The following is a 25,075-nucleotide window of genomic DNA, read 5'->3' on the forward strand; positions in this document are numbered from 1 at the left end:
CACCATCTTCCCTCGACTGTTTTCGTCCAGGTCACGTTTAAAAAGCTCAAAGATGGCCCTGCCATAGCTTATTCACCAGTAGATCAGAGATCAAATTTAAAAACATTCAAGTTGCCAATAATTTAAAAAGGGAAATGAGGGATAACGTAATTGATCAGTAAAAACTATCCCAGAGTGACCCAGGCCCTCCCTGTAAAAGGTGCTGTTGGGTTCTATGTCAGGACCCGGGCCCTCCCTGTAAAAGGTGATGTTGGGTTCTATGTCAGGAGTGTCTACACAGGAGTCTTTGGAACATGGGGCCTCAGGTGACAGGTCACACAGATGTCCTCATACAGTTACTTTGACAGGTAATCATAGGCCCTATCTCTTGCCATTCACCTAGAACATTTCACCCTCTATTGGTTTCAGTCACACTTTACTTCAGGGGACTTTTTTTTTAAAGCGGCCCGCAAAGCAAACTGTACGATCTAGGGGAAACTGTCAGAAGCCCTTGTGCTTGCCCATGAGATTGGTGGCCAGGAGCATGGAGGTCTTGGTGAGATGTAGGTGGGCCAAAAGCAGGAGGAAGACGACCATGGCTGTGGAACAGTAGATGGCCACCACGCTGCTCTCCTCTGGCAGGAAGCACTTGGCCAACTGGAAGTCCGTGGGAGAGAAGGTGCCCTGGAGAGAGCGGGAGAGAGGTAAACTTTAATTTAAAATGGAATTGACCCCAACCCTGAGACTGAACAAAAATATAAATGTAACATGCAACAATTTCAAAGAAGAGTTACAGTTCATATGAGGAAATGTGACTGGGGAATACAGATAGGCATCTGATGGTCACTTAAGCTAGGGGTGTGGATCAGAAAACCGGTCAGTATCTGGTGTGACCACCATTTGCCTCATGCAGCACGACACATTCCTTTGCATAGAGTTGATCAGGCTGTTGATTGTTGACTGAAATTTTTTCCCACTCTACAATGCCTGTGCGAAGTTGCTGGATTTTGGTGGGAACTGGAACGCGCTGTTGTACACGTCAATCCAGAGCATCCCAAACTTGCTCAATGGGTGGCATGCCTGGTGAATATGCAGGCCATGGAAGAATTGGGACATTTTCAGCTTCCAGGAATTGTGTACAGATCCTTGTGACATGGGGGCAGCAGGTAGCCTAGTGGTTGGAGCGTTGGGCCAGTAACCGAAAGGTTGGTGGATCGAATCCCTGAGCTGACAAGGTAAAAATCTGTAATTCTGTCCCTGAACAAGGCAGTTAACCCACTGTTCCTAGGCTGTCATTGTAAATAAGAATTTGTTCTTAACTGACTTGCCTAGTTTAATAAAGGTTAAAAAAAAAAAGAACAATGATGGCGGTGGATGAATGGCACGACAACAGGCATCAGGTTCTCATCACAGTATCTGTGTATTCAAATATCCATTGATAAAATGCAATTGTGTTCATTTTCCGTAGGTTATGCCTGCCTATACCCCCACCGATTAGGATAAATGCTCACTAATAGGGATGTGCACAAAATTTGAGGGAAATATGTTTTTTGTGTGCATATGGACAATTTCTGAGATGTTTTATGAAACATGGGACTTTACATGTTGTGTTTATATTTTCATTCAGTGTAGTTAATTAGTTACCAGGATGAAGCTGGGGTTGTTGCGGTTTCTCCAGCTGAAGGAAGGAACGCTGATCTCTGGATGCTTGTTGTCATGGACCACCTTACAGGCACTGTGGGTGTGGCCACTCAGGATAAGACGGGGCTGGAACCACCAAAGTAACTGCAACGTGGGATCAAAAGAATCCATCATATATCTGTAATCACATGCCTCTTAAAGCCGTGTTCACATTGGCCGTTTGAACTGACTCAAATCGTATTTATTTATTTTTCAAAAAAAACACATGGAACACAAACACACAGCGTCGTAAGTGGTTTGAAGTCACATACACATTTGATTCCTGGCCATGCGACTTGTGTCTGAACGGTCAAATCTGATTTATTTGTCATCAAGTGGTTTTAGACTGTTAGTTGGTATCTTGTTGCTTGCTAGCTACTCTGTTTTTAATGTTTTTATTTATTTAACCTTTAGTCAACTGTTGACGTGATAACCAACTAGCTTGTTAATTGTTTAGAAACAAATGCGTGAATGTGCTAGAAAGCTAAACAGCTACCTAGCCAGCTAGCTAGTGGACTGCTGTGACTGGCTAGCTAGAGGACTGCTGTGGCTGGCTAGCTAGTGGACTGCTGTGGCTGGCTAGCTAGTGGACTGCTGTGACTGGCTAGCTAGTGGACTTCTGTGGCTGGCTAGCTAGAGGACTGCTGTGGCTGGCTAGCTAGTGAACTGCTGTGACTGGCTAGCTAGTGGACTGCTGTGGCTGGCTAGCTAGTGGACTGCTGTGGCTGGCTAGCTAGAGGACTGCTGTGACTGGCTAGCTAGTGGACTGCTGTGGCTGGCTGGCTAGTGGACTGCTGTGGCTGGCTGGCTAGCTAGTGGACTGCTGTAGCTAGCCAAAAATAACCTACTCTGTTTTTAATGTTTTTATTTATTTAACCTTTAGTCAACTGTTGACGTGATAGTCAACTAGCTTGTTAATTGTTTAGAAACAAATGAGTGAATGTGCTAGAAAGCTAAACAGCTACCTAGCCAGCTAGCTAGTGGACTGCTGTGGCTGGCTAGCTAGTGAACTGCTGTGACTGGCTAGCTAGTGGACTGCTGTGGCTGGCTAGCTAGTGGACTGCTGTGGCTGGCTAGCTAGTGGACTGCTGTGGCTGGCTAGCTAGAGGACTGCTGTGGCTGGCTAGCTAGTGAACTGCTGTGACTGGCTAGCTAGTGGACTGCTGTGGCTGGCTAGCTAGAGGACTGCTGTGACTGGCTAGCTAGTGGACTGCTGTGGCTGGCTGGCTAGTGGACTGCTGTGGCTGGCTAGCTAGTGGACTGCTGTAGCTAGCCAAAAATAACCTGTTTTGAAAGTTGGATCATCTTATCCTTTGAGGCTTTAAAAGTGTTCTTACCACTATGATTTTGAACATTCAAAACAACTGGGAAATGTCCATGACAGGCATTATTGTCACCTTAGCTTGCTACAGAACTGAGTGATAGGAAGCACAAGTACCACCACCAATCAGTCTAGACCACTGCACTCACCCCCTCTCGTTACTATGACAACTAGTGTAGCCTTGTCATCACATGACTGCTGTCTGAACACACACAATTTGGTCACTTGTAACTTGCTGTTTGTACAGTTAGTTGTCCAAAACAAACTGAACAAACATAACTGATATGAGCATTAAGGCATGCAGTGTGAACAAGGCTGAAGAAGACCCAACATTTGTTATGGTTTTCAGTCAGAAAGATGCACTCTTCAGAATGAGCCCTAGGGCTGTATCTCAATAATCTAAAGTGGCTTCCTCTCCTTCATCTGCACAATCTGAATAAAATAAAACAGGTGCAAGCAAGGAGAGGAGGCCACTTTAGACAATGAGTTGCACCCCAGGTGTTAGTTATATGACTGAGTGTGTGTGTGTGTAAGCTCACCCTTTGAGAAGCCTCCTGGGATAGCACGTCATAGCGCTCATGGAACACCTGGTGTCGCTCCTCAGGAGAGGCGGCGTCCTGCCCAGTGCACTCTGCATCGTTAGGTCGGTACAAAGGGTAGTGCTTCCGACAGAAGGTCAATACACAGTACATAACATACTGTAAGTGAACAATGCTAGGTGTTTTTGTATAATAGGTAGGCTATACACAATATGGATTTCATTTGCAACTAACCAATAACCCCGCCCTCCCCCCCAGAACAGCTTCAATTCGTCAGGGCATGGACTCTACATGGTGTTGAGAGCGTTCCACAGGGATGCTGGCTCATGTTGACGCCAATGCTTCCCACAGTGGTATCAAGTTGGCTGGATGTCCTGTGGGTGGTGGACCATTCTTGATACACACATGAAACTGTTGAGCGTGAAACCCAGCAGCATTGCAGTTCTTGACACTAACCGGTGTGGCTGGCACCTACTACCATACCCCATTCAAAAGGCACTTAAATCTTTTGTCCTGCCCATTCACCCTCGGGATGGCACACATACACAATCCATGTCTCAAATTTATTTGAACTCTTATTTTACCAGGTTAGTTGACTGAGAACACATTCTTATTTACAGCAACAACCTGGGGAATAGTTACAGGAGAGAGGCTTTAAAAAAAATCTATCTTCAAGTGACATCAATAAAGGATCATAATTTTTACCATGTCATGGAAAGAGCAGGTGTTATTAACGTGTTGTACTAAAAATACCTGTGAAATCAACATCGCTATTTAAATATTATCATTATATTTACTCGACTCATTAGCACGGATAGGGAAGCTTGCTTTGGAACCCTAGTTTACATGTTTGATTGGTCAGATAAGTGCAGGCGTGAGAAATTTCACCAGTGGGGAGAGAGCAAGAGAGAGGGGTACACATTGATGGCGCATGGCTTGAAGTGCTGAGCATCATGAGATGATGTGAACTGGAACAGGTTTAGGCTATTATAACTTCACAGAATTACAGAATTATATACTAGACATACACTACCATTCAAAAGTTTGGGGTCACTTAGAAATGTCCTTGTTTTTGAAAGAAAAGCACATTTTTTGTCCATTAAAATAACATCAAATTGATCAGAAATACAGTGCAGACATTGTTAATTTTTGAAAATTACTATTGTAGCTGGAAACGGCAGATTTTTTATGTAATATCTACATAGGCGTACAGAGGCCCATTATCAGCAACCATCACTCCTGTGTTCCAATGGCACATTGTGTTAGCTAATCCAAGTCCTCAACTAGCCTAGCTGCTAGCTAGCTGCATATCAAGGTAGCTGTGTTTTCTTGAGGGCTTGGTTAGTCATTGTGGTTAGTCATTGTGGCTGGGACCGCAGATTGTCCCGGGTTTGTGGCTGTCTAGATCCCTGCTGTTTGTTGTTTTCAATCTTCCCTGTGACCTGCCCTGTCTGGAACTGTGAGGAGTAACAACGTAAACTACTTTAGTAGCTACCATGACAAAGACCACACCTTGCGGGAGTACCGTTGAGGACAGTGGTGTCTCTCTCACAGGTGAAGGATCTTTTAAACAAACAAAAATAGTTCTACAAGCAGTTGTTACAGCAATGAGAAAATAGCTTGTTGTGTTGTGTCCAAATACTGGTAGAGTCAACTAATAAAAGAATGGATGACCTGACCAGAGAGGTCCAGGACCTGAAGAACAGTTTGCAGTTCTCCCACGGTCAGCTCAATGAGTTGAAACAGGAGAACGGCAAGATGACAGCAATCTGTAAGTCATTGAGAGAGGACATCAGATCTGTGTGTGAGGCCATGATAACAATGACAGATACATCGGGGGACAGTCAAGGTGGAACAACATGGTTGTGGATGGAATTGCAGAATCTCCACATGAGACATGGATGGAGTCTGAAGACAAAGTGAGGGAAATGATCTTTGAGAAATTGAAGATGGACCACAGGAAGATTGAGTTGGAACGTGCCCACAGGACTGGAAAGCCCACAACCGGCCCAGGTGACAGGCCCTGGCCGAGTGTTCAAGTTCATGAGGTTCAAGGAAAGGTAGCTGTTCTGGAAAGAGCCAAGAACTTGAGAGGAACATATATCTTCCTCAACAAGGATTATCCTGAAGCTGTGCGCCAAAAGAGGAAAGAACTGATCCCAGCCATAGAAGCTGTCAGAGCGCGTGGGGACATTGCTTACATCTGCTATGACAGGCTCATTGTCCACCCTCCCTCCCAGAAGCCTGGAGGGGATGAGAGAGCCAAGCCTATGGGTTTGTAGCTTCAACCCTGCAGCACACACAACAATTGATTAATGGACTGCTGAATGTATATTTTGTTCTCTTGCTTTGCTTGCTCTTCTCAGTATTATGTCTAAGTGATAAGCTACCCAGGAAAGTGTTGAAAATAGCCCATATTAATGTATGTAGCCTTAGAAATAAGGTTCATAAAATCAATAACTTGCTAACATCAGATAACATTCATATATTAGCCATTTCTGAGACTCACTTAATTAATTCAGATAATTAATTCAGTAACTAAATAATATGTGTGAAATGCTTGATAGTGTATGTGATGTAAACAAAGAGGTCTACTTTCTTGGGGACCTGAATATTAACTGGTTTTCATCAAGTTGTCCGCTCAATAGGAAGCTTCTTACTGTAACCAGTGCCTGTAATCTTGTTCAGATTATTAATCAACCTAATAAGGTGTTTACAAACACTACAGGAACAAGAGCATCTACATGTATCGGTGCCATTTTTACTAATTCTGTAGAACTTTGTTCTAAAGCTGTATCCGTGCCCATTGGATGCAGTGATCACAATATAGTGGCTATATCCAGGAAAGCCAAAGTTCCAAAAGCTGGGCCTAAAATAGTGTATAAGAGATCATACAAAATATTTTTCTGTGACTCATGTTCAAAATATTTGTTGGTCTGATGCGATTAATGAGGAGCATCCAGACGCTGCACTTGATGAATTTATGAAATTGCTTCTTCCAATTATTGATAAACATGCACCTGTTAAGAAACTGACTGTTAGAACTGTTAAGGCTCCATAGATTGATGAGGAATTGAAAAACTGTATGGTTGAAAGAGATGGGGCAAAAGGAGTGGCTAATAAGTCTGGCTGCACATCTGACTGGCTGATTTACTGCAAATTGAGAAATGATGTGACTAAACTCAACAAAAAGAGGAAGAAACTGCATTATGAAGCTAAGATCAATGGAGTACTTTATATGAAATTATGGGCAGAAAGAAATATTCAACTCCATCTTTCATCGAATCACAAAACTACTTGATGTTGCCAATTATTTCAATGATTACTTAATTGGCAAAGTGGGCAAACTTAGGCAGGAAATGCCAACAACGAACAGTGAGCCGTATTCATGCATTAAAAAAAAACTAATAATGAAAGAAAAGCATTGCAAGTTCTGTAAAGTTATTATGGGAGAGGTGGAAAAATAATTGTTTTCGATCAATAAATGACAAATCTCCTGGCATTGACAACTTAGAGGGAAAGCTACTGAGGATGGTAGCTGACTCTGTAGCCACGCCTATCTGTCATATCTTTAATCTGAGCCTTGAGGCAAGTCTTTGTCTTCTGGCCTGGGTGGAAGCAAAGTCATTCCGCAACCCAAGAGTGGTAAAGCTGCCTTTACTGGTTCAAACAGCCAACCTATCAGCTTGCTGCCAGCTCTTAGCAAACTGTTGGAAGAAATTGTGTATGACCAAATACAATGCTATTTCTCTGTAAACAAATTCACAACAGACTTTCAGCATGCTTATAGAGAAGGGCACTCAACACTGACACAAATGACTGATGATAGGTTGAAAGAAATTGATAAGAAGATTGTGGGAACTGTACTGTTAGATTTCAGTGCAGCCTTTGATATTATTGAACATAACCTGTTGTTGAAAAAACATATGTGTTATGGCTTTTCAACTTCTGCCATATCGTGGATTCAGAGCTATCTATCTAATATAACTCAAATGGTTTTCTTTAATGGAAGCTTCTCTAATGTAAAAAATGTAAAGTGTGGTGTACCGCAGGGCAGCTCTCTAAGCCCTCTTTTCTATTTTTACCAATGACCTGCCACTGGCATTAAACAAAGAATTTGTGTCCATGTATGCTGATGATTCAACCATATACGCATCAGCAACCACAGCTAATGAAGTCACAGAAACACTTAAAGAGTTGCAACCTGTTTTGGAATGGGTGGCCAGTAATAAACTGGTCCTGAACATCTCTAAAACTAGAGCATTGTATTTGGTACAAATCATTCAATAAGTTCTAGATCTCAGCTGAATCTGGTAATGAATGTTGTGGCTGTTGAACAAGTTGGGGAGAGTAAATTACTTACTTCGATTGTAAACTGTCATGGTCAAAACATATAGATTAAATTGTTGTAAAGATGAGGAGAGTTCTGTTTGTAATCAAGAGATGCTCTGCTTTTTTGACACCACACTCCAAAAAGCAAGCCCTCCAGGCTCTAGTTTTGTCCAATCTTGATTATTGTCGAATTGTGTGGTCCAGTGCTGCAAGGAAAGACCTAGTTAAGCTGTAGCTGGCCCAGAACAGAGCGGCACGTCTTGCTCTTCATTGTAATCAGAGGGCTAATATAAATACTATGCCAGTCTCTCTTGGCTAAGAGTTTAGTAGAGACTGACTGCATCACTTCTTTTTATAAGAAACATTGTGTTGAAAATCCCAAATTGTTTGCATAGTCAACTTACTCATAACTCTGACACACACACCCCACCAGACATGCAGTCCCCACAGTCCCCAAATCCAGAACAAATTCAAGAAAGCGTACAGTATTATATAGTCCTTATTGCATGGAACTTCCTTCCATCTCATATTGCTCAAATAAACAGCAAACCTGGTTGAAAAAAAGCAGATAAAGCAACACCTCACAACGCCTCTCCCCTATTTGACCTAGATAGTGTGTGTATGCATTGATACGTAGGCTACGTGTGACTTTAAAAATAAATGTATGTAGTTCTGTCCTTGAGCTGTTCTTGTCTATTAATGTTCTGTATTATGTTGTGTTTTGTGTGGACCCCAGGAAGAGTAGCTGATGCTTTTGCAATATCTATTGGGGATCCTAATAAAATACAAAAGCTACTTGTTAAATCCACTTCAATCAGTGTAGATTTATTTTACCTTTATTTAACTAGGCAAGTCAGTTAACAACAAATTCTTATTTTCAATGACGGCCTAGGAACAGGCCGTCTGCCTGTTCAGGGGCAGAACGACAGATTTGTACCATGTCAGCTCGGGGGTTTGAACTTGGAACATACTAGTCCAACGCTCTAACCACTAGGCTACCCTGCCGCAATGGATGAAGGAGAGGAGACAGGTTAAACAAGGCTTTTTTAAGCCTTGAGACAATTAATAGATGGACTGTGTATGTGTGCCATTCAGAGGGTGAATAGGCAAGACAAAATATGTAAGTGCCTTTGAATGGGGTATGGTAGTAGGTGCCAAGCGCACCCGTTTGTGTGTGTAAAGAACTGCAACACTGCTCGCTTCAACCCTTGTGTGTATCAAGAATGCTCCATTACCCTAAGGACATCCAGCCAACTTGACACAACTATTGGAAGCATTGGAGTCAACATTGGCCAGCATCCCTGTTGGATACTTTCAACACCTTGCAGTCCATGCCCACAACAAATTGAACACAATATTAGGAAGGTGTTCCTATATTTTGTACACTCAGTGTACAATGACACCGCAAGGACCTATAATTAACTAAAGTAGTCTCAGTCACTTCGCAAGCACGCACACACACACTAAACCGTACCTGCAGGATGATAGGTGATGAGCGGGGAAACTTCTGCATGTCCTCCTGACAGTATGTTCTCATGCTGCTTGTCCGGTGGCTCTGTGAAATCCACAATATCATTACAATCTACTTTCACATTAGCAATGGGAGTAACATAATGTTGACAATGTGTAGGGACATTCCTTCCTCTTTCGTGACAACATAATGCTTACCACGTTTCAAAAATACATTTCTGGGGATGTTACTGAATAAAGTCTGGGATTAACTCAAAACATTTGACCCACATATTGTTGGCGCTGAGTAACATGCAAAAGCCATATGGTGACTCTTGATTGCACTCGGGAGAGAAATACTTATTTTTTTGTCAATGCTCAAATCTCTTGCTTCTTTCCAAATCCCAATAACCCCCATTTGTTTGTGTGTTTGTGTGTGTGTGTGTGTGTGTGTGTGGCATTGTTGAGGATGATGGTTGCGATTAAGATCACCAGCACTGAACAGTTGAGAGCCTGAGAGAGGCTGTACAGCTCGTTTTCCACATGCTCGCAGATGGGGCAGCGGTCTCCATGCATGGCCATACTGTTCACCAGTACAAAACTTTGTGGGAACACACACACACACACACATTAATGATGCTACAAGGATTGGAGCTAAGCTACACATCAACGTGACTAACCACAAACAACACATTGTTAAACTGTTTACATGCAGAATTTTGAGACAAGGCTAGATGACACTATTTACAGTAAAGTGACCTACTTGACTCCCTTGTTGGTTACGATCCGGGCAGAGGTGACATTGAACACCCTCTCGAAGCGTTCAAGTTTGTACCAGCTCATTCTGTTCAAAGATTTAAAAAATAATAATAATAATAATGTTATGTCAAGAGAAAGTGAGCACAAGCACAGGGCTAGGGCCTACTGACGCACACCAACTACAGACAACATAACTCCCTATTGTTAGCGGAACTAGTTGAGAACAGAGAGAACAACGTTGTCGACATGTTCTTGGTAGCGTCCATTTAACAGTGAGACTTCTGAACTTAACTTACTCATGATGGAAGCCGATGTCATGGTTACCAATGAGGGCTATAAGCTCCACGTCTCTGGGATGTCGGAAGATCTGCGTGAAGCGGCGGACGTCGTCCTCCCAGTCCTGAAGAACACACGGTCACAGAGGAACAGTTTGAGCTGGGGTATCAACATCTGCCTCAACCCCTCCTAGCACTAGACACAGTAGGGTGTGTACTACTGTTATTTAATTCCTCCCTCAGTTACATTTAGGTTACATCATACCATTACCTCATAATAAATGTAATGAACTCCCAAACACCTACTCCCATTCACTGTCTGTGTTTCTACTAAAGCACAACTGGTGGATGTTAGTCACAACTCAAGGACAATCAAATCAAGGAAAATGAAATTGGAAGGGCCAATGCTCAAATCCACGCACACACACACACATCCCCTTGTGTGCCAACAGATTGTTATTATCACATATCCTGAGTAGTCTAGCTGTTGGCGGTGTGTGTGGTCTATCATTTCTGATAACCGACAGTGTCCATCAACTAACCTTTGGGGAGCTCCATTTCCCCTCGTCGAATATGTCTCCCAAAATGAAGACCACCTCTGGCTGTAGGACCCCCAGTGCTGTCTGGAAAGCTCTCTCCATCTGCCATTCTCTATCAGGGAGGAATGTACAGTACATTATGATTAGGGCAGGGAGTTTTCCTGACCATGTGGAAAGACCACAAGGAAGGACCACTAGGAAAAACTCTGGGCCCTGACTATAGTGATAGCCTATTACAGTCCAGAGTTGTCCTGACGAGGCCTCATAAGAAAATACTCCTGGCCCTGATGATAATCTGTTGGTCATGATGACTACCCAACTCTACCAAGATACAACCACCTTTGATTGAAAGTGTTGTTGTCCATCATGCTATATAATGTATTTAACAAATCCTGGTAGCATCCTCCCAATGAAAACAACTATTGAAACTGACCACTAGAACTCATTTTGTGAACCATGTGAACATGAAGCATTGCAGTCAAAGATGTGATCCGGTTTAGTGCCCTAGCTGGTGAAGTTGGATGCCATGGTGATTTCATATTATCTGATATTAATTTGAGCCATCTAAGAGGATTAATTCTATTCCTGTCCTAAAAAAAAAAAGCTTCCACTTTCCATGATTTATGGACGTGTTTGGAGGGACTTGTACTGTCTGTTTCTGTTCATTGTTTTCAGATTTTATTTTTTTGTACATCTGATATGAGATGCAAATGACAGTTTTGACCAAAGAGAGGTTTGAAATGCACACATTCAACAAATGACAGTCCTACAGGGATGTAAAACACACAAAAATAAACTATTTTTTTATTAATATGATAACTTGTCAAATACGCACAAGCAATGAAATTGGAATAGGAGTTTAGAAGGAATAGAAGCCTACCTTCGCAGTTTGTCGAACCAGTGTCCCTTTATTGCGCCAAGGAGGTGGGTATCCGACAGAAACAAAGCGCGAAGCGGGGGGACTCCCTTGCCGCTGTCTCTATCCAACTTCGGCCACGAACAACGCAAAATTGCAGGGTAATATATCAAATATTCACAGAAGATAAACACGCAAATGACAGATAAGAACAGAGTGAAAGTAAGGCCCCATTTAAATTTGCAACTCAGTCCGTGCATGTCTAAAAACGAAATGGCAATCTGTTCCAGTCACTGCTGGACAAGGCGAACTAAATCCTGCTAAATCATTGAAAATAACTTGCCCTAGATAAACGTAACGGCTTAAGAATTGTACAGAGGACCCATGCACTGCCTAAAAAAATACGCATATTCGTCTGTATCAATAGTTTTTGGTCCGTTTAGGATTGTCATGCGACAGCAATCTTCCAAATATGACTCGCGTGGGATGTCTAGTCAAGAGAATGCGGAGGCTGAATAGTTGTTGGTAGCAAAGTACTTTGTATATATCAATATTTGACTGCAATTATTGATTAATTTGGCTACAAAGTCCTCAAAACTAGTTTATGGCATTAAGCGCGATGCAGTTTGAGCATGTGAAAGAAAGAGAGATAGAGTGTGTGTGTGTGTGTGTGTGTGTGTGTGTGTGTGTGTGTGTGCTGGGGTGCGTTCAGTTCGCGTTAACATTTACACTGAACCACACGTTTCCACAAAACAGTCCTCAAGAAAACGGTGCGGACTTTTCTTCGAGAGACTTTGAGGTAGCATACTTTTGCGCCCGTTTGGTGTGTGTGTGTGGCCTGGTAAACATAGGTGTGACCATCTGAAATCGCAAAACTCGTGCAGCACACCATATGATAACTGCACTCTGATCCACCATAATTTCAACGTTTTTCAACCGGTCGTTCAATACAGTAGGTCTACCGTTTTCGTTGAGTTCAACGTTGCACACCGTTCTGTCGTACTGAACGCAACCCCGTTTGACTTGTTGTTAAACTACTGGGCAGGACGAACCACAATATTCATCAGAGATGGATCAGATTCGTAATTATACAAGTACTGGTACTGTATGTGTCACTTTTTCACGTGCATTTTAATTGACTTGTGACTAGCTACATTGTTTTGATGGCAACAGTATAAAGTTTGTATTTGTCAACCATCCACACATCTAAATTCGAATATCTATCCGTGTGATGAAATGTACTGAACGGGTAACTAAATCCAGTTGAATTCAATCTGTTTTTGAGAGTACTCCCTTTGATACATATTTACCCATTGTAGAAGTGCTCAGAAAGTGACTTTTTTGGTGATAAAGGTGCTCAAAGTTGACCCGTTTTGCATCCCTCACCCTACAATTAGACGTCCATGTCTTCATCACTGGAAAATATAAAAGGTTCAGATTGATATAATTTAAAAGCTTACAAACAGGGTTGTGAAATTAATTTATAATTGAAGATTATAATTTATTTTGTATTATTATGCCAATTTTAACCTTTCACATCAACCTTTAACGACACTAAGGTAACCTGCCTACATGACTACCGACCCGTAGCACTCATGTCTGTAGCCATGAAGTGCTTGAATAGCTGGTCATGTCTCACATCAACACCATTATCCCTGAAACCCTAGACCCACTCCAATTTGCATACCGCCCCAATAGATCCACAGATGATGCAACCTCTTTTGTACTCCACACTGCCCTTTCACACCTGGACAAAAGGAACACCTATGTGAGAATGCTATTCATTGACTACAGCACGGCGTTCAACACCATAGTGCCCTCAAAGCTCATCACTAAGCTAAGGATCCTGGGACTAAACACCTCCCTCTGCAACTGGATCCTGGACTTCCTGACGGGCCGCCCCCCCCAGGTGGTAAGGGTTGGTAACAACACATCCGTCACGCTGATCCTCGACACGGGGGTCCCTTGGGGGTGCATGCTCAGTCCCCTCCTGTACTCCCTCGTCACTCATGACTGCACGGCCGTTCACGACTCCAACACCATCATTAAGTTTGCCGTTGACACAACCTGATCACTGACAACGACGAGACAGCCTATGGGGAGGAGGTCAGAGACCTGGCCATGTGGTACCAGGACAACAACCTCTCCATCAACGTGATCAAGACAAAGGAGATGATTGTGGACTACAGGAAAAGGAGGACCGAGCACGCCCCCATTCTCATCGACAGGGCTGTAGTGGAGCAGGTTGAGAGCTTCAAGTTCCTTGGTGTCCACATCACCAACAAACTGACATGGTCCAAGCACACCAAGACAGTCATGAAGAGGGCACGATAAAACCTATTCCCCCTCAGAAGACTGAACAAATTTGCATCACTGCCTGGTATGGCAACTGCTTGGCCACTGACCACAAGGCACTACAGAGGGTATTGTGTACGGCCCAGTACATCACCGGGGCTAAACTTTCAGCCATCTAGGACCTCTATACCAGGCGGTGTCAGAGGAAGGCCTTAAAAATTGTCAGAGACTCCAGTCACCCTAGTCATAGACTGTTCTCTCTGCTACCGCACGGCAAGCGGTACCATAGCACCAAGTCTAGGTCCAAGAGGCTCCTGAATAGCTTCTACCCCCAAGCCATAAGACTTCTGAACAGCTAATCAAATGGCTACCCAGACTATATGCATTGACCCCCCCCTTTTACGCTGCTGCTATTCTCTGTTATTATATATGCATAGTCACTTTCATAACTCTCCCTACATGTACATATTACCTCAATTACCTCAACTAACCGGTGCCCCCTCACACTGACTTTCTACCGGTACCCCCTGTATATAATAGCCTCACTATTGTTATTTTACTGATGCTCTTTAATTATTTGTTACTTTTATTTCTTATTTTTTTTCTTATTTCTTTTTCTCAACCGCGTTGTTGGTTAAGGGCTTGTGAGTAAGCATTTCACCGTTGTATTGGCGCATGTGACAAATACAATTTGATTTGATCTAAAAACTCATAAACTCAGATTATTTTCATACTCGCATACTTTGTTGCTTAGACACTATTTTACATAATGTATATGCGTTGTGCCCGCCATCGGTTAAAACACAACACATTATTGAATACAAGGTGTGTGTCATGTTTTGGCTGATAAATCTTTTAAAAAATGTATGAAATTGTAACGTTAACTTTCAAAATGGTACCACAAAGATGGTTGGAGGGCCACACATCAGAGAAGGTTGACTTGAATGGGAATATCTGTTTTAAATTATAATGTCAATCCTCTATATGAAACCTATTGAAATCATAGAAATATAGATCATAGAACAGACATAACAATTTAAGTTGATATTCGATGGTGGGTGGACCAGCAGTCTTCTTTGTGGTAGTAATTAGAAGTAAAAATGTCAATTCAATAAAAATGTAAATGGTGTAGCAGCTAAATTGTAGTGGTCTGAAGAGATAAGTCCATTCTAGGAATTATATTTCTATGATTTAAATGACACCCACCCTGTATTCAAAAGTATGTTGTGTCAACTGATGGCAGACACAACACAATAACCTCAGATGTAAAAGTAAGGTCTAAGCCAAAGGCAAAATTGTGGTGTAGATATTGGGGTGGGTGAACAGTAGATGCAGGATCCTTCCTCGCACATTTCTTTTACCTTTTAAAACCTATTTCATACAATTCCACACAGTCTGACATGACTTATTATACCCATGAGGGGTATATGAAGGGTAATTTTGAAAGCACAGTATAAGTGGAAGGAATTTTTTAAATATATTTTTTGGAAAACATATTTTTGGAAATGAGCTAACTTCCTGCATTTCAACACAACACACAAGAGAAAAATGTGCAGTTTTATAATGCTATTTTACACATTTAGTCATAAGTCAGAGAACATTTAGCAGATTTAAAGCTAATTTCCTGCTATTCTTCACATTTTGCCATGAGGATGAGAGAAAATGTTGCAGTTTTAAAGTAACGGTCCAGTGAAAATCTGACTTTTTAAAAGTTTGTATTCTATTAACTGATACCAAATAATGCTGTTGACACATCCTATACTCGTTATGGCAAAAGCATACATTTTAGGGGAAAAAACGGTATGGGTAACTGCATACTTGGAGTGTGTCTGAAAGTGGACGTTGTAAAAGAGGTAGGTGGATCAACAGCGATAGGTGTAACATCAGTGGGTGGATCCACAGTGATAGGTGTAACATCAGTGGGTGGATCCACAGTGATAGGTGTAACATCAGTGGGTGGATCAACAGTGATAGGTGTAACATCAGTGGGTGGATCAACAGCGATAGGTGTAACACCAGTGGGTGGATCCACAGCGATGGCTGCAACATCAGTGCTCCATTATTGGTTAGACTGTCCATAGCCAGGTGTACGGTGGGTCAGCTTAATGTTTACATAGCAGGTTAAGATAACTAACGTAGCAGGTTAGGATAATTAAGGTGGCAGGTTAGGAGAATGGGGTTAAGGTTAGGAAAATGGTTAGTGTTAGGCTTAGCTAAAATGCAAAGCAAGTTAGGATAATTAAAGTGGCAGGTTAGGAGATTGGGGTTAAGGTTAGGAAAAGGGTTAGGATTAGGTGGCTTAGCTAAAATGCTACAGTTGTCAACAATCGACTCTTCGAGTAGCCCAATCAGCCACACAAAACGGTCTTGAGTGAATACAAATCTGCCCAATAGACCTGCTGTGTCCCTCGGGCACTGCATCGCAGTGCTTGAGGCGTCACTACACACCTGCGTTCGATCCCAGGCTGTGTCACAGCTAGCCGTGACATCCATGAGGCGGCTCACAATTGGCCCAGCATTGTCCGTGTTAGGGGAGGGTTTGGCCGGCCAGGATTTCCTTGTCCCATCGCACTCTAGCGACTCCTTGTGGCAGGCTGGGCGCCTGCAAGCTGACTTCGGTCGCCAGCTGGACAGTGCTTCCTCCTACACATTGGTGCGGCTGGCTTCCAGGTTGAGAAGCAGTGCGAGCAGTGTATCAAGAAGCAGTGCGGCTTGGCAGGGTCGTGTTTCGGAGGACGTATGGCTCTCTCACTTAGCTGATTGGCTTTCCATACACCCACTTCTGTTGATCCTCACACAGTTTTTGGCACGGCTACTTTCAGACACACTCCATGTATGCATGCAGTTACCCATGACAAAAAAACTACTGAAAAACACTTAAAAAAACACCACCTCAAACTTGTATTTTAGTTTCAAAAATGCTTTTTATTTCCTCCATAGAGGATGATGTCATCCTCCTAAGGAGGATGAGCTGGCCAATCAGCAGTCTACTCGTGTGAATATTTTATGACAGGTGTAAGACCACAGCATTCCAACACTGCCTTTTAACATACCCTTAAAATATATATATATATACATTTCTGACACACTTAGTGACGTAGCAAGATTTCTCATTATTTATATTTAAGTTGTTAGAGATTGTGTAGGCCTATTATTTGTATGTTATTTAATGTAATTTCATCTTGGAAATGCCAAGACCATGGGTCATATTATGTCATCTCCAGCACAAACCCATCTGTATCGTCTCAGATCCAGTGAAACCAGTTATGCACTGGGTGCACAATGGGAGGATCAGTCGATTGAGGCTCACCACCTCAAAAGTATCTGGTAGAATGCATTTCAATAGAGTTAACCCAGCTACATGTGTTTTCACCTAATTCTAACCCTAGGGGGAATATCTAGCCTATCATGTCTGATATCACTCTCTAAATCTCTCTCTCTTTACCACACACACACACACTTGTAATAATCCAGTCCTTTCTTAAATCTTTATCACTATTTATTTATTTATTTCACCATTATTTTACCTTGTAAGCCAGTTGAAAACAAGTTCTCATTTACAACTGTGACCTGGCCAAGATAAAGCAAAGCAGTGTGACACAAACAACAACACAGAGTTACACATGGAGTAAACATACAGTCAATAATACCGTAGAAAAAGTCTATATACAGTATGTGCAAATGAGGTAGGATAAGAGAGGTAATGCAATAAATAGGCCATAGTGGTGAAATAATTCAAATTTAGCAATTAAACACTGGAGTGATAGATGTGCAGAAGAGGAATGTGCAAGTAGAGATACTGGGGTGAAAAGGAGCAAAAAAATAACAATATGGGGATGAGGTAGTTGGGTGGGCTATTTACAGATGGGCTATGTACAGGTGCAATGATCTGTAAACTGCTCTGACAGCTGATGCTTAAAGTTAGGCTAGACTGGCGGGCAGGTGCGTTTGTCTGTGTTTACCTGCAAGACGTTGCGTTCTACGTGCCTAATGCCGTTTGTTATGCTGTCTGACTGAGTAAAATACAATCTTGTTTATTCAAGAGTTTTCCTCAACAAATATTATTTACATGATTTATTTATAGGCTACAGGTTGACAATGGCGACCAAATAACATGAAGTTGCTTTCGTCTAGTTCCAGGTTCCAGATGAGTCTTGTCTCATCAACGTCTAGCAGTGGCTAGAGAGTCGTTTTGCGTCTATCAACGTCATTCTAATCCGAAATAGAATCGTACATATCGAAGTCCACTCAATAGCAAGGCAGTAGCCGTCTGCAGCACCGAGGTGGACAGTGGACACCGGGGTAACGGGACCGTACCAGGGAACTACACCTCACCAAAGCCATATAATAGGTTCTAATTTGCTGTCTCTTTGATGCCTGGAATAACCCACTGTAAACGGCAAAACAACAGCACTTGCACCTCGTTATAAACTGACAACCTCGGACAGTGACAAGTGCTGGTAGGAATGCATGGATATTGCTGTAGAAGTTGCATGTAGAGCTGGTAAGGTAAGTCAAGTGTGACATCAATCCCACGTGGCCCTAAAACCAAGTATTTGTGGTAACCTACTCTAGTTGTAAATGTACATATGTAATTACAGTGAGTATAGTTACACATTGTTACATATGACTCATAGCTGTGATACCTCTTTTAAAAAATGGGGATCAGTAAAGCTTGTTGCATAGATTACAATCTTCAAAATAGGCCTATTAAAAAATGTTGATACCTTAGAAACCAGGATTACCTCCTAATACCACACTTGGAAAGCCCATGGATCAATGGCACAGACAGTCTTTCCTGATCCCCAGTCATGGATATTGGTGGCCTTGTGTTTTATCCTCCAGGTGTGTGCTATGTCACTTGGTCCCGCCCCCTCCAGGTAGTGCAGGAGGCGAGTATCAAGAGCACACCAATCTACCTGGTAGCGGAGGCCGACCAGTAGGTGAAGGACCTTATCTCCACCCTCAGGGACAAGTTCCTCTCGCACAGGTACGCAATGGTATCTTCCAGTGGTATCTCCTCAACACAGGAGTGGTTACATTTTGGTCCCCAGCTATCCCCAGCCCTATGCCACAGGTGTCAAACTCATTCCACGGAGGGCCAACTGTCTGCAGGTTTTCACTCCTCCCTTGCACTTGCCTGAGGAATTAAGGTCACTAATTAGTAAGGAACTCCTCTCACTTGGTTTGTCTAGGGCTTAATTGAAAGGAAAAAACTAAAACCTGCAGACATTATGCCAGTGTTTCCCTACTCTGGCCTGTGTACCCCAAGGGGTCTTTGGTTAGGGCAAAAACCAAAACGTGCACCAGCTGGGGTCCCATGGACAGAGCATGGGAAACCCTGCACTAGGCCTTCCATGTAATGAGGTTGACACCTCTGCGCTAGGCCCTCTGTGTTTACATATCTAAAAGAGCTCATCATGACCCTGCTGAGTGTTAGGGAATGGTGCACGCAAGGCACTCATACACTGTATGTTGTGAACTTGTGACAAGTTCATTGGAGAGGAGTCGTCTACAGCCGGGGAGAAATGCATCCTCACAGACAGCCCCTCCTGGAACATAGACCCTATCGATGGCACCTGTAACTTTGTTTACAGGTACAATGACAAGTTTCCAACAGCAATATCTACAACAGCCATTTCCTCAGATTAGGGATTTGGCAAGTAGTTATACTCTGTCATTGATGGAATAGTATCACCAAATATTTAGGCTATTGATGATGTACTTGATTTTCTCAGTTTCTACATGGTTGCAGTTAGCATTGGTTTCGCTGTGAAGAAAGACTTAAGCATGAGAAGTATGGGGGAACAGAATTTACCAAGTAAAACAAATATTAGAATTAAAAGGTAATTCATTTGTATTCTAATGTAGTTTGAGTTTGGAGTGATCTAAATTAAATCAAATCAAATGTATTTATATAGCCCTTCGTACATCAGCTGATGACACAAAGTGCTGTACAGAAACCCAGCCTAAAACCCCAAACAGCAAGCAATGCAGGTGTAGAAGCACATCTACCATTGCTTCGATGGAATGTTATACACAGCAAGAAAAGGCCAAAGGGGCATTTTGCATTGGTGTAAGGATCAACGTTTCAAAGGAAAAAGGTAGGTCAACTTCTTACCGCTTTGTGTGATGCACCCACATTTTCATAGTGGATTGTAATGCCATATGTTAAACCAGGGGTTAGCAAGCCTGTTATTGTAATGCCATATGTTAAACCAGGGGGTTAGCAAGCCTGTTATTGTAATGCCATATGTTAAACCAGGGGGTTAGCAAGCCTGTTATTGTAATGCCATATGTTAAACCAGGGGGTTAGCAAGCCTGTTATTGTAATGCCATATGTTAAACCAGGGGGTTAGCAAGCCTGTTATTGTAATGCCATATGTTAAACCAGGGGTTAGCAAGCCTGTTATTGGAATGCCATATGTTAAACCAGGGGGTTAGCAAGCCTGTTATTGGAATGCCATATGTTAAACCAGGGGGTTAGCAAGCCTGTTATTGGAATGCCATATGTTAAACCAGGGGTTGGCAAGCCTGTTATTGGAATGCCATATGTTAAACCAGGGGTTGGCAAGCCTGTTATTGTAATGCCATATGTTAAACCAGGGGTTGGCAAGCCTGTTATTGGAGTGCCATATGTTAAACCAGGGGTTAGCAAGCCTGTTATTGGAGTGCCATATGTTAAACCAGGGGTTGGCAAGCCTGTTATTGTAATGCCATATGTTAAACCAGGGGTTGGCAAGCCTGTTATTGGAGTGCCATATGTTAAACCAGGGGGTTAGCAAGCCTGTTATTGGAATGCCATATGTTAAACCAGGGGTTGGCAAGCCTGTTATTGGAGTGCCATATGTTAAACCAGGGGGTTAGCAAGCCTGTTATTGGAATGCCATATGTTAAACCAGGGGTTGGCAAGCCTGTTATTGGAATGCCATATGTTAAACCAGGGGGTTGGCAAGCCTGTTATTGGAATGCCATATGTTAAACCAGGGGTTGGCAAGCCTGTTATTGGAATGCCATATGTTAAACCAGGGGGTTAGCAAGCCTGTTATTGGAATGCCATATGTTAAACCAGGGGGTTAGCAAGCCTGTTATTGGAATGCCATATGTTAAACCAGGGGGTTAGCAAGCCTGTTATTGGAATGCCATATGTTAAACCAGGGGGTTAGCAAGCCTGTTATTGGAATGCCTTATGTTAAACCAGGGGGTTAGCAAGCCTGTTATTGTAATGCCATATGTTAAACCAGGGGGTTAGCAAGCCTGTTATTGGAATGCCATATGTTAAACCAGGGGGTTAGCAAGCCTGTTATTGTAATGCCATATGTTAAACCAGGGGGTTAGCAAGCCTGTTATTGGAATGCCATATGTTAAACCAGGGGTTAGCAAGCCTGTTATTGGAATGCCATATGTTAAACCAGGGGGTTAGCAAGCCTGTTATTGGAATGCCATATGTTAAACCAGGGGGTTAGCAAGCCTGTTATTGGAATGCCATATGTTAAACCAGGGGGTTAGCAAGCCTGTTATTGGAATGCTGCAGGTACTGCAGGATTTTGTTCCAACTTGGCACCACAACTGAGCTAATTGATCAGTGATTGCCTAAATTTAACACAGCTGGCCTTCCAGGTTGGTTAAATCAAAAACAGGAACCACAGGACTGGCCTATCCACGTGTTAAGGGTAGCAACTCAGAACATCATGAAGTTACTGTGTGCACCAGCTCATGGGTACTCGCAGACGGTTTATTCTCCAATTGATTGTGGTCATTCTGGGTCATGTTCATTAGGCACCAAATGGAAGAAAACAGGCTAAAACAGGGTTGCAAAATGTTAGAGTAATGTTTTTCTGTTGTGTTACCTAATGAACATGACCCCGGTCTAATGGGCCTCATATCAGGTACCTTTACAATTCAACGGCAATACAGTGATGTATTTTGGCCTTAGATTCTCCTTGAATAGCCTGGTCCCAGGTCTGTTTGGGCTTTCTCTTCAATGCGTATGTGGCCATTGTCATGCCAAACATGACTACAGAGCACAAACAGATCTGGGACCAGGGGCCTTATATCTCAATTATCTCGGCGTGGGAGTGCTGGTTTAGGATCAGTTTTGCCTTTTTGGATCACAATAAATATGATTACATGAACAGGGAGGACCTGACCCTAGATCAGCACTTACTCTGAGACGACGCTTGATACACACTGCTCTAGGCTACTCCTTGTGGTCCCGGGGTGAGGATAATCGGCAGCTCAACCCTGGCCCTGTGACTGATAGCCACGGGGGCGGCTGAGGCCTACTACCGGTATGGGCTGCACTGCTGGGACATCGCCGCTACTGTTGTCATCCGAGAGGCCGGGGGAGTTGTCATAGGCACCACAGGTGGGGGTTCTAGAATAGAATACAATAGATTATTTGACTCCCTGTCAATGATGGGTGATAGGGATCGGTTTTTACAAACAGTTCATGTTTATTTCCATCAGGCTTATAATTTGTACTGTATGTCCCCCTGTATTCTGGTCTCAAACTGAGCTCTCATCTGAACGGTTGTCCTGGAGGAGGCAGCAATGAGATGGGTCTAGAGCTTTCACTTGAGCAAATAACTTATGAGGTCCCACAGAATGCAAAGAACTCATGCTGTTATTATGGAAAAGTCCCTAGGGTTTCATTAAATCAGTTCTTATTTGCTTTCACTTTTTTTGTGATAGACATGGTAACTTTTAAAAAGAGAATGTACAATTTGTTATTTCATAGTATAGTTGCTATCTCTTGAGTGATGACGTATGGACTGTGCCCTTCCGAAGCCTTTGTGAGGCTGAGCTTGATATCTGTCTGAAGAAGTGGCTGGCTGCCCGCGTTGTTCATCTCTTCTTCCCCAGGCCTGGGGTGTTGCACAAAAGGACCACTGTTGAGAGACGGAGGGACTGGGCGCGAGGTCGGGATCATGTGGTCAGCTGCCGTTCAGTCTCTGGCAGTCCAGAAGCTCAGCTATCAGCTCCTTCCCTGAAATGTAGGAGAAGACTCTATTCAACCTTTCAACCAGTTCCAAAAGTCTCTGGTAGTGGGCCGCAGTGGTGCCTGAATGGAAATTTGATTTAGATTTGTTTTGTTAGTGGGGAGGCTTTTGGTGGTGAGATTTAGAACTGATTCATGTGTTTATTTATAGTTTCTTTATAGAATATGTGGTTATAAGTGTGTTTTGATGGATGTGGGAGTTGCATAAAATGTGTGCTTATGTTCCAGGGGGTCCTCTCCACCTCATGTCCTGAAGTGGTTGCTGCAGGAACCCACAACATGGCCAGTTACATCGTCCAGCAACTGCAGCCAATCGGCTACGAGTGGGATGACAGTGACCCTGGTTTGCAAAAGTAAAAGTCGACCTCCATCTATCCAGTGGATTCTCCTTCCGCCTTTCACCTCAAATCATGAAATACTGCTGCAGAGTATGCAAACCTGCTCTTTTTTTAAAGGAGATTTAGCTAAAATCCTCTTTTTACAGTTTTTTTTCCCAACTGCTTTTACACACGTTTTCAAAACTGTCTCCTTTTTTCAAACCTCTACACACTATTCCCATTAACTGCACACGCAAAATGCCTCACATCTCATTCAAAATGCCATGAACACATGTCAGAATGAAGCATTTACATCAAATGACAAACACTGCTTTCATAATAGTACATTTCTGGATGTACCATGTAAACACTGTTGTTCTAAATCTAAAGCTCTTTGGTCTTTCATAGGCTTATATCTACATTTCAATACAATGTTCTACAGTGAAAGTCATCTGCTGAGAGGGGTAACAAGTACACTGTAAACACCAATACAATGTTCTACAGTGAAAGTAATCTGCTGAGAGGGGTAACAAGTACACTGTAAACACCAATACAATGTTCTACAGTGAAAGTCATCTGCTGAAAGGGGTAACAAGTACACTGTAAACACCAATACAATGTTCTACAGTGAAAGTCATCTGCTGAGAGGGGTAACAAGTACACTGTAAACACCAATGCAATGTAGAAACAGAAAATATTTATTAGGCCAAACATTACTGTTGTATACAGTAGCATACAACAAAACCATAAACATATGTAAACCAAAAGTATATTCTTTAGAATACAGTAAAGAACACAATTGTGTGTGTGGGGTCCCGGAGGGTCAGTCCAGGAATTGGTAGGGGAGGGGGGGGGAATCACCAGTGCTAGCTACGCTTAATCTCTTCTCCGGCCTGAGTCTGGCCATAATACTTCGTCCACATCACAGGATACGTTTTCTCTTGCCGAACATCGAGGGAAGTATCTCCTAGCATGGCATATCCAACCTTGGACAGAGGCAACCTCTATGTCCCCACATAGACCATATTTATAATTGCAGTCTCTTGTACATCTGTAAACAAGTGTCCTCGTCCTCCATGATGTCTTTGCCTTTCCACTCTGTACAGAATTCAAACACAGTATGTGTTCAGCATAGGAACTGTAAACAATGTACAAAAAGAAATGTAGTACAGCATGATAACCAACCTCCTTCGTTCAATTTAGTGCAGTAAATGGATGGCTTAGAGTCACAAATGTTTATGCAATACTAGGCAGTCATACGTATTTTACAGTACATTACTGTAATGCTAAAATTGTCATTAGATAGTTGCATACCTGTTCTAATTTCTGAAGGTTCGAATTATGGACGCCACTGTAAATTGACTCAAGTTGGGCTGGACTCTCAGTCCAGCCTCTCTCATGGTCAAACCGTGGTTGATCACATGATCAACAAGTGTTGCCCTAATCTCATCAGAGATGGCTCTCCTTCCTTCACTTTGCCCTCGTCCTCTTCTTCCACTCCCTCCTACTCCTCTTGCTCTCTGTCCATTGTTGGCATCCATTGTTCAAAACAGGTAATCTGACCTTTGACCTATTTATAGGCCTATACTACAGTAAAGCAGTGATTGGTTAGTGATCAGTTAAGCTATTTGTGTTTGCGCACACACGTGAGGAATGTGTCTGACCTGGTGAATAAGTGTAGCATTTTGATTGGTTGTGTTTGGAAAAGGAAAGCAAGTCACTTCCTGTTAGAT

The 25,075-nt window shown here is 42.7% G+C and overlaps 1 protein-coding gene across 1 annotated transcript; it reads right to left on the bottom strand.

The window, feature by feature from the left end:
* Positions 1-106: 106 nt before the first annotated feature.
* Positions 107-12,412, bottom strand: LOC110535250 (metallophosphoesterase 1). Its single transcript, XM_021620139.2, has 9 exons — positions 11,754-12,412; positions 10,877-10,985; positions 10,356-10,459; positions 10,064-10,144; positions 9,793-9,901; positions 9,326-9,406; positions 3,520-3,642; positions 1,624-1,764; positions 107-663 (listed from the first exon to the last, which is right to left on the bottom strand). Exons 1-9 carry the CDS (start codon positions 11,987-11,989, stop codon positions 481-483), a joined length of 1,167 nt encoding a protein of 388 aa, XP_021475814.1. The 5' UTR covers positions 11,990-12,412; the 3' UTR covers positions 107-480.
* Positions 12,413-25,075: the final 12,663 nt, after the last annotated feature.

This window comes from Oncorhynchus mykiss, chromosome 11, assembly GCF_013265735.2.
Source record: "Oncorhynchus mykiss isolate Arlee chromosome 11, USDA_OmykA_1.1, whole genome shotgun sequence".
Taxonomy (NCBI): domain Eukaryota; kingdom Metazoa; phylum Chordata; class Actinopteri; order Salmoniformes; family Salmonidae; genus Oncorhynchus; species Oncorhynchus mykiss.

Excerpts from the sequence above, each read along its gene's own strand:
- LOC110535250 (XM_021620139.2), bottom strand. The coding sequence starts at position 11,989 with ATGCACGGACTGAGTTGCAAATTTAAATGGGGCCTTACTTTCACTCTG. Across the intron at positions 10,986-11,753 it reads TGGTTCGACAAACTGCGAAG|AGAATGGCAGATGGAGAGAG; the intron begins GTAGGCTTCTAT and ends CCTCCCTGATAG. Across the intron at positions 9,407-9,792 it reads CTCTCAACTGTTCAGTGCTG|AGCCACCGGACAAGCAGCAT; the intron begins GTGATCTTAATC and ends TGGATTTCACAG.